The 10,507-nt window shown below is 47.7% G+C and overlaps 1 protein-coding gene across 1 annotated transcript; it reads right to left on the minus strand.

The window, feature by feature from the left end:
• Positions 1-3,401: 3,401 nt before the first annotated feature.
• Positions 3,402-4,790, minus strand: LOC144126529 (uncharacterized). The gene is made up of 2 exons (XM_077660440.1): positions 4,415-4,790; positions 3,402-3,793 (listed from the first exon to the last, which is right to left on the minus strand). Exons 1-2 carry the CDS (start codon positions 4,689-4,691, stop codon positions 3,402-3,404), a joined length of 669 nt encoding a protein of 222 aa, XP_077516566.1. The 5' UTR covers positions 4,692-4,790.
• Positions 4,791-10,507: the final 5,717 nt, after the last annotated feature.

The following is a 10,507-nucleotide window of genomic DNA, read 5'->3' on the forward strand; positions in this document are numbered from 1 at the left end:
CAGCGATGGGGAGATTTTATCCCGGTACCGGTTTACGAAGGACACCGTGCGAGAGCTCCTGAAGTGCCTGCCCATGGAAGAAAGCGTCAGCAATCGCGGTCACCCGCTGCCACCGATGCTTCAGCTGGCCGTTGCGCTGCGATTTTATGGAAGTGGAACATTCCAAGTCGTCACCGGTGACTTGATAAATGTTTCGCAACCGACGGTGTGCCGTGCAGTGGAACGAATATCAACGCTGATCGCTGCACATCTGTTCCCGCGAACTGTGAAGTTCCCTGCTACAGCGGCCGAGTTCCAAGCGGATACGACAGCCTTCTACCGCCTTGGCCGTTTCCCTGGGGTGACTGGGCGCATAGACTGCACCCACATCCGAATCAAGTCTCCTGGCGGTCAACTCGGAGAAGTATTCTGCAACCGAAAAGGTTACTTTTCGATCAATGTGCAGGTGAGCCCATTTTTCTTTTTGCAAAACTTTATCGCGATCTAGGTGACATTATATCATATTAACGCGTGTTGATATTTAGAACAAACATAAGGGCCGCTTTCCTTCACATTGCCCATCATAGCTGTCGTCTTATTTAAATAATGTTCATGTAAACATTGAGCAAAAAAAGATAATCGATTTCTTGCAGTGCTTTGAACCTGCACTGCATCACTTTTCAAGATTGGAGGGTCTGGTTCAATTATTGTTTCTAAGTATACGCAAACTCCTTTTATGTCCAAACCGACTTGTGCTATCAATTTATCAGTGATGCAGGTATATTTTTGTACAATATTTTAGTTATGCCTCAATATTTTGGCTTGCGCACTTCTGTATCCACTAATAAATTTGTGCTCTATTTCTTAGCTAACATTGTATATGTAGGAGAAGTCATTTGTTTTTCACGTTGCTTGTTTTACATTTCTTTCTGCCTGCACCCTTCTGAAATGCCTGCATGACCTTGAGGGTAAAAATTAATAAATACCATGTATGTTACCTAGCGTTCCTGTTACATGAAGCACCAAATTTTCACTCGCATTGCAAGCAAACAATTTGCGAAGTTTTAATGAATGTGCTAATTTTTCTGGCTCTTGTTGCTTGTAAAACATAGAACCTAAGCTATATAAATAGATATTAATTGCTGAAGAGTACAGTGATTTGACATGTAGCCACAAAAATTTATATTAATTTCCTGAGAATATCTTCATGACAGAGACATAATATTTTATCCTCAGGCAATAACGGGGCCAAGACTGGAATTTTACGACTTCGTCGTCGGCTGGCCTGGATCAGTCCATGACAGCAGAATTTTTGATAACAGCCGTGCACGAGTCCTCTACGAGACAAAGAGAGTTCCCGGGTTGCTACTGGGAGACGCAGGTTATCCCTGCATGTCATTTTTAATGACACCTCTGGCAGATGCCAACCCACCAAATACCCCAGAGGGCAGGTAAGTACAAGAGGGAACTTATACACCATAGTTTCTTTGATTGAAGGCAACACAAATGTACGAATGTCATCTCCTTTTGCTGCTGTTCTGCTCTGTAAACTCTTTACATCAAAGAGTGGATCCTCCATTTTTTTTTTTTGTTACCGAAACACTTAATTTTCCCATGCTTTTCCCATTTTTCTAATCCAATTCAACACAAATTCAACATTCAGACTTAATACATTTGCCACAGGTTGACGGACAAAGCCCCTGAAGATGACTTAATACTTCGCGAGGCGTGCAAATGTAATTAAAGCTTCATTAGTAGCTGCAATGGGGCCACTGAGAATGTAATGCGCAGACTGCTGTGCTCTTCAGTTTAGCACAGCTATACAAGTTTTTACTTCAAACTGCTCGTCTTTCACGCAGGTATCAGGCGGCCCACATCAAAACCCGAAACAGTGTGGAGAGGGCTTTTGGAGTTTGGAAGCGCCGCTTTCCATGCTTAGATATGGGCCTCCAAAACCGCCCTGAGCGCTCAGCAGTTATAATAACTGCCTGCGGCGCCCTTCACAACCTCGCCGTTCTACGGAAGGACCCGGAGCCACCTGCTGTGGCCCTCCCTGTTATCCAGCAGCCACGGCCCAGCGTGCAACCCCAGCAGCTCCATGTGCCAGCGCAGCCTTCTGCCAACACAGTGAATGGCTCTCATGTTCGGGTGGGGCTTATAGCCAGATCATTCCGTTAGGTGTCCTAATTACCTTCTCGGCAAATGTACACAATACTTTTCTAGTGTTAAAGAACCGTTACTTTTATGGTATTTGCATTGTTTTTGCCTATTTCTTTTTTCTATTTCTTATAGCAATTTAATGTCATCATCAGCTGAACTTCGTCCACGGGAGGACGAAGGCCTCTCCCGTATCTTTCCAATTAACCCTGTCCTGTGTCAGCTGCGGCCGCCTTGTTGTGGCAGAATTCCTTTTGTCATTAGCCCACCTACTTTCTGCCGCCTTCTCCTATGCTTGCCTTCTTTTGGGATCCATTCTGTTACCAATGGCCCAACATTCATCTTGAATTCACATTACATGCCCTGCCCATGCCCATTTCTTCTTGATTCCATCTAGGATGTCACCAACTCTCATTTATTCCCTCATTCATTCTGCACTTTAACCGCTACATTTATCCTTTTCCTTTTTGTAGTTCTGCACTGTATCGGCCCCATAGGTTATAGGCTTTGCCCCACAAGATATGGCTGTTGAAGAATACTAGTAAACTGCCATTCATGGCTGGAGAGTGCCTGCCAAATGCGCTGCACCATCATTCTTATTATCCTAGTTAGTTTACACGTGTGGTGCGGATCTGTGGTCACTATGCTCTAAATAGATGCATTTACCTTACAACTTTCAATGCTTTGCTGCCTCTCGTGGGCTGTTCCGTTCCGAGTGTTAACATTACTGGAGATGTCAATATTATTTTTACAACCACCGTTCTGCTTCCTTTGCTTGTCTTCGATCATGCTTGGAAGTTTGTCCTTAGCTACTTAGCAGTGAAATAGTTTTAGAAAATCTCAGATTATTGAGGCATACGCCATTAAATTTCATCTACAGTTGCTTCCTCTCTAGTTCTCTGTAAATATCCTGGAAGCACGTGGCAAATAGTACTGGAGACGTGTCTCCCTGCGTGACACCCTTCACAACTAGTATTTTGTCAATTTCCTTGTGAACGACTATGGCACTCTCCAATTTCGGCCAACGACGGATTTCCTTTTGGCCGCTTTTAGGCTACCTCCCTTTTTTACTGATTGATCTTTTCCATATTATATTTCTTTGTGCTGTTTATACATGTGCAGCGTGTTAAATAAAGAACATTGTTTTTAAGAAACTGAAGGAATGAGCATATACTGTACGACTGCATCAAAATGACGACAGTGTTTGTAATTATACACAGAAGTGTTCCCAGACAAATATGTACAACTAAATTTTATTTTTCCATTTAGCGCTGCATTGCTTCTAACTGCTTTTTCCGAATTTGAATGTCGAGAGAAAGCAGCTTGCGCTGCATTTTGACTTTTAGCCGCTGCTCGGCCAGCTGGCTCCTGCGGAGTTGCACATCGAGTTGGTGCAACTCTTCCTTGCGCTGCTCCTCAGCTTCAATAGCCGTAATTCTGGTGGCTACTTCAGGAGCCAGCGTCCGCTCTACCGCAGCAACACGGGGGCCACCTGCCCTCGTGCGAGCAGTTTGTGTTGGTGGGATGCCTTCAGATGAGCTCTGATTTGACACGACCACTGTTCGTCTGCTTGCGTTGAGGCACTCTTCCTGAACAGGAAGTTCATCCTCGTTTATGGGTAAGCTGTTCAGCAATGGTGACTGTGCAGGAACATCATCTGCAAAAACATGTGCATACATACAATGCCTTCATGAGAACTCTGCAATGCTGTGACAAAATTGGTGGACTCTTATGCTTACATACAGACTACTGTGATATGACACGCAAAGAACAAATAAGACCATGAATAGAGGCTATTCAGACCATAACAGAGAACCAAAAACATCCTTTACATGGTCACGACTATTGTAGACATCTAAAAATAAACTTATCAACATATATGTGACGTCATGATAAACGGACCCAGTAGGAGCCCGTCAAGAAGTACTAATAAATATGTGGCCCCGCTTGCTTGAGCACATGCACATACAACGAGCAGAAAATAACTAACGTCTGCTGCAGTGCCGCTCGATCGCTGAGCACCAGTTGCGGATTGAATCAGGGATGCTGCGGCCACATATCGATAGGTGCGAGATGTGTAAATGCCCGTGTAATGCGGCATGCGGCATGTAATGCGGGCGTTAAAGAATCCCTTGCAGTTGAAATTAATCCATAGCCCTGCCCGACAAAGTCTTTCTCAGCCCAGGCGCACGTTTTGGACTTGATGCACGAGGAAAACTAACCGTGACAGTTGTAACTAGTATTTAAAGAGGGCAGCCTTATTTACTGGAAAAGTCACCTTGGCTTGTTTCGTTGCCGTTCACCATGGCCTCTAATAGTGCAGCAGGTGGCAGGGACAGCACTGCCTCGCCCACGTGGGCTCCGTCACTGTCAAATGGGTTTGGCAGTCTTGTTGCCATATGGTCAGCAACTGCGCCAACCAGTTCCGTAGCCGGACTCATTGGCCGGCATTCGAGAGTACCACCACCTGCACCAAAATTCTTAATTGTGCATCTCCCACAGCACCATCCGTGCAGTGAAACACACTGAAGTGAGGTGTATTTTGTACGCAGCATGCAATGCTTGAAAAAAAAAAAAGCTAACCAGAACAGCACAAACCAGCAATGTATTGCTCAAAAGTAGTTCGAAGATTTTTGACATTAAGAAAAATTAGAAGATTGCACATACATCTGCTTATGAGCGGAAATTCGAAAGCCTTTCCCTTTCCTCTCTTTCTCCCTCCGTTATTTTAACTTTTTATATTGTTTTCGTTACTAGAAATTGTTTTGATTTCAGTTAATTTTTCTTTTTGTTTTTTATTACTTGTTTTCATTTTTTAACTTCAGTTTTTTATACTAAGTAAGCCTTCTCGTGCATTTACATCGTTTTTCATCGAATCAGTCATACAAAACCTGCTTCAAGGACAGCATTTATTTTCATTATTTCAACTTAATTAACTAATTACAATTAATCAAAAAACTTTTCCCATTTCAAGATCTACTCGCACACTGCCTAACTCAAACTTTTGCATATTTATCTCCACAGAACGACATAATCGCGCGGACAGAATTTGCGGACACGTTTTGCTGAGGTGACGTAACCATATAATTTTTTCGCATTAGTAAGAAATAACGTCAAATTGTTAGGATTAAGATGATGCCTGGAGATGAAACGTGCGAACATGCAGGAAAATGTATGGGACAGTTTTTGAATGTAAAACTGTTTCGCTCACCTGTCCGAAAGATTTCCCTATTTTCTTCGGACTTCTTCTTCCAGCGGCACTTCATATTGTCCCACAGTTTCCGTAACTGTGCTACACACACAGTGCGTGTGCCGGCCAAGCTATTATACTCTTCGCAAAGTTGAGCCCAGGCTTCGTCCTTTGCCTTTTTCGAGGTGTTGTCTGTTCGCTTGTTTTCGACAACGTCCCGATACTTCGCCATTATGTTTCTTAACACGAGGCGTTCATCTGCGGTGAAAATGAACCGCGGAACTGCGGGCCGTTTCTTGGCGCGCTGGGAAGCGTCCGAAGCAGATGCCGACGGTGTCGTATCGAAGTCCGATACCTCATCATGGTCGAACATTGTGCACGCAAAAAAAAAGGAAGGGCAGGTACAAAAACACCTAAACACACACGAACAGTCGAACACGCGCAAGCACAAACACTGCAACAAAGCTGCACGAAGCGAGTCGGGAGCACAACAGACGAGAAACACGCGGCGAGCAAGGGGAAAAAGGGAAGAGGGACCGTAACAAAAATGCCGCGCCGGGCAGCTGCGACGGCTGCGGTTGCCAGACAGGTAAAGAAAACTGGTTATTTCTTCTAAAAGTACACGTTTTTTATAGAAAAACAAAAAATATGCAGTTTATTTGTTTTTATCTTGCAGTTTACCGCTAAAATAGACAAAAGGATTTCTATATTATCAATTAGGTGGTGTTCTGTTTGCACGAATTTACAATACTCTCAACACCAGCAGTTTCTTTCTCGTCCTCGAAAGCACTGGAGTGGAGGAGGGCAACTCGGCCAGCTCCTCGATGGAGGAATGTCCGAGGTGTGTTCAAGAAGCGCGACTGCTCCTCGGGCCGAGGATGAGCGCTCTCCTCCACTCCCGGTAGTGGAGGCGCAGCGTCGAGTGGAGAGTTATTTGTGAATACGGCGGTTACTCAGTAAAGCACCGCTGTCGCCTGTGCAGAAAACCGAACTACACCAACTCTTACAAGAGTTTCAAGGTCAGTTCTCTGAGAGGCCTGGTAGGACTTCTATCCTTACTCATGAAATAGAACTTACCTTCCCAGAGCCAGTACGATCCAAGGCGTACCGGGTGTCACCCCGCCAGCGCGATATTATGGAGGCTGAGGTAAAGAAAATGCTACAGCTCGGTGTTATTGAGGCGGGTGAGAGTGATTATACCTCCCCTTTGATTTTAGTTGAGGTACCGGGCAAGAAACTTCGTCCTTGCGTCGACTACCGCAGGCTTAATTCCATCACTAAGGATCAAATTTATCCGATCCCTAACATCGAGGAGCGCCTTGAGAAAGTTAGTAGCGCTCAGTTTATTTCCACCCTAGATCTTGTCAGGGGTTATTGGCAGGTTCCACTTACAGAAGAGGCTAGTAGGTATGCGGCGTTCATTTCACCAATGAGAACATTCCGTGCTAAAGTTTTGAGTTTTGGTTTGAAGAACGCGCCATACTGCTTTTCAAGCCTCATGGACAAAGTGTTGCGGGGACAGGAAGAATTCGCTTTACCGTATTTAGACGACGTAGCGATATTCTCCGCATCCTGGTCTGAGCATATGGCACACTTGCGGGCGGTGCTAACCCGCCTGCGCGAAGCGGGCTTGACAGTCAAGGCTCCCAAGTGCCAACTAGCACAGGCCGAGGTTGTCTACCTCGGTCACGTGATTGGACAGGGTCGTCGCCGCCCCTCTGAAATAAAGGTGGCCGCTGTGCGAGACTTCCCGCAACCGCGCACGAAGACCGATATTCGGTCGTTCTTAGGTGTCGCCGGCTACTATCAGAGGTACATCCCCAGGTACTCCGATATCGCGGCTCCCCTGACGGATGCTCTAAGAAAAACAGAGCCCCAAACAGTCGTCTGTGGCGAGACAAAGGAAAGAACTTTTAGCGCCCTAAAGAGCGCCCTAACAAGCCAGCCTGTGCTACGATCTCCAGACTACACAAAAGGGTTCGTTGTTCAGTGCGATGCTAGTGAGCGAGGCATGGGCGTTGTACTGTGCCAACGGGAAAATTGAGAAGTGGAACACCCCGTCCTGTATGCTAGTCGTAAGCTGACCTGTCGTGAGCAGGCGTACAGCGCCACCGATAAAGTGTGTGCGTGTCTCGTATGGGCCGTTCAGAAATTGTCATGCTACCTAGCCGGCTCGAGGTTTATCATTGAGACGGATCACTGCCCTCTCCAATGGCTGCAGACCGTCTCTCCCAAAAATGGCCGCCTCCTGCGCTGGAGCCTCGCTTTGCAACAATATTCCTTTGAGGTGCGTTACAAAAAGGGGAGTCTCAACGTTAACGCCGATGGCTTAAGTCGAGGCCCCTAACGTAGGAATCCGCCTCAAAGTTGTTTGTTACTGATGTTTTCTTTTTGTGGCAGGATTTTTAACATATGGCTTTTGTTTAGTGCTTCAAAGTGATGACGTGCTTTCTAGTGCAATTTTCCCATTTGTGGACGCGTTCTGAGTGCTGCTTGACTACTGTAAGGAACTAGGCAGTAGTATAAAAGGGGAAAGAGCCTGGCAGAGCTTAGTGAGGGTTGTGTCGTGCTTGCTGAATGAGCGGTTGCGTTTCGGCGTAGTTCTAACGCTTGCTGGGAACGAGAACAAAAATGGCAACACTCCCGAAGTCACTTTGCAGTGTCTTGTGTGAACCTGAACCTGAGAACGAGGCCTTCTCTGTGCGCTGCGCTCAGGCCACGCCGAGGGACGACCGATTTCGATTACGAGCATCATCGAGCGACATCCCTCCGGACAGCGGATGCAGTCCCCTGACCATCGGGATCTCCTTCTCCCGGCGGGGCGGTCTGTTACGTTTCGCCTACGACGCGCGGTATAGCCGGCGCGGATGCAACGGACGCCGGGGCTTCGTTGAAAGTGGTGGACTTTTTGGCCCTTTCAGCGCTGCCGCAACGCCTCCCGCCAAGCGCGTCCAGGCAGGTTTCAATGCCACGTGTCTTCATGTGTGCGTGTGTGTGTGTGCATGTTGGTGCCCACGCTTGTCAAAGCGCGGCAGCCGGGGAGAGAAGCTCCCCAACTGGGAGGCGAGGAGGTCTGACCGGCGCCGGCCCGGCGGACGCGTCACGTCACGTCTCAACGTGTCCGTGCGTCGCCGTCTCGTGCGCCTCATCCCGAGCCGTTCCTTCTTGCCCTCGACTCCGAGGGTATAAAGGCAGCTGCCACGGACGCCAAGAGAGAGGCTTCGATTTATTCCGTCGAGTAACGTGGTCGCCCTGACCGGCTGCTCTTTTGCGATGCTAGAATAAACAAGTTGTTCTCTTGGCAGTCGACTCATCCTTTGCCAGGACCTTCGGATGTTTCCAGCTGTGCCCCAGGCCGCCAGGCCAACGCTACCTTTGGGGCTTGCGACCCATTTGCAACAGTAGCGAACCGCCAGGCTCGGCCGCGACTAGCAGGCGCCGCGGTGACTCCGGCGCGCAAGGACACAGTATGCCAACAGTTTTAGGGGAACGGGCCGGCCTAACGAAACATAGCCAGACAAAATGGGTGCTGCCGCACGTTCAAAGGCTGCAACGACATTGTTGGCGCCAGTTTACAGATTTTGGGGGACGCCTGCCAACAGTCGTCGCGAAGACGAGTAGTGTGTTACCCGCGGTGGTGGCGGCTCGGATGAGATCGATAATTGCCATGTTCCTGGGACCGCTAGGTTCACTGGTTCCCGGGAAGCCTGCGACACGTGAGGGTGTTTTTGATGTATTTTCGTGTGTCTCTTTTTAATTTCTAAGGGAGAGAGTTTGAGTAATACTGTGGGAGTATGGGGCGCGGCACGTGAACCCAGTGGGCCAATCATTTTGATGGTCCATTCCCGCAATGCCGTTTTCTTAAAGTAACTTTGATGTTCTAATCGTGTTGTGCAGTTTATGGAGAGGTTATGAATGTTGCAGAAACTAGAAGGCGTGCCATGCAGAATGTAAACCAGCCATGTGTTAGGCCCTGAGGTGTTTAAAAACCGGAACCCGGAGCCTGGAAAATTGCCCTGGGCTACGGTAAGATGTATTGCATCTTCAGCTATGTCGAGTAGGGCCACTTCTAGTGCTGGCTAGTTCCAGCTTTTTTATGTTTAAACCTTTTTGCCTTCTAAATTGTGTCTTGTGCATCAACTTTTTATGTAATGTAAATTTTTGTGCGTAAAGCTTCAAGTCGTACTCCATTAATACCTGCATCCTAATTCGTCGCAAAACCGTCTCTGACGGAGAACCCCCGGCTCGAAAAAGCATTCAGTCAGTCAAATCAGCCAACCCTCTCTGGCGGGGGCACCCCTAATGCAAGGAATATCACAGTCACAGTGCCACCTATGCTCCTGATCTGACGTGGTGGTCTGGCCTCGGCACTCCATCGTGGCTCCTTGAGCCTGACTGTTGGGGTAGTGACCACCACCCTATAATCATCGCTGTCCATCCATCACGTGCTCACCGGTTACACCGCAAGTGCACGATGGTCAACTGGGTTTGTTTCCGTACTGTTCTCCAGGCTCTTCCTGCAGAGTTGTCACCATCGCTTATTGACCGCATACAATGCGCGTTAAGTTGGGCTACCACCTGCACCTGGGCAGACATCGATCGACCGGTTCCAGATATCGGTCTGCTAAACTTGTGGGCTGCTCGCCGACAGGCCGAGCTGGCAGCCTCACGTGATCCCACATCTGCACAGCCACGTATAAGAATTAACTATATTAATGCTAAGGCTCGCAAGTACGAACGCAATCTATCACGAAGGCAGTGGCATGCATGGTGCGAGCAGTTTTCTGCGAAGTCGTCGAATCCATCTCTATGGCGAACTTTCCGTGCAATGGAACACGGTCACCGTCACCCCGACGTAGCTAGCACCGCATGCTTCGCAGCTAACTTGTCTCCGGATGAATTCGCCAGAGAAGCGGCACGGAAATTCTTTCCAAAATATGATGTGTTGCCGCCCTCAGCTACCCCATCTAACTTGGTAGGGATTCCAGCTCACGTAGATAAACTGCCATCAGCACCCGCTGCCGAGGGTATTGCGTTTCCTTTTAGCATGCCTGAGTTGCTTGCAGCAATATATGAGGCTAAACGAAAGACATCGCCTGGTCCGGATGCCATTTCATATGAGGTGTACAAGAACATGAGTTGTGCTGTGCTCCTTCAACTTCTCGACACCATTAACACAGT

Source organism: Amblyomma americanum, chromosome 1, assembly GCF_052857255.1.
Source record: "Amblyomma americanum isolate KBUSLIRL-KWMA chromosome 1, ASM5285725v1, whole genome shotgun sequence".
In the NCBI taxonomy this organism is placed as follows: domain Eukaryota; kingdom Metazoa; phylum Arthropoda; class Arachnida; order Ixodida; family Ixodidae; genus Amblyomma; species Amblyomma americanum.

What these genes read in the sequence shown, in the direction of transcription:
- LOC144126529 (XM_077660440.1), bottom strand. Translation starts at nt 4,691, where the DNA reads ATGCTGCGTACAAAATACACCTCACTTCAGTGTGTTTCACTGCACGGA. An exon ending in CGGCAACGAAACAAGCCAAG is followed by an intron (nt 3,794 to 4,414) that starts GTGACTTTTCCA and finishes ATGTTTTTGCAG; the next exon opens with ATGATGTTCCTGCACAGTCA.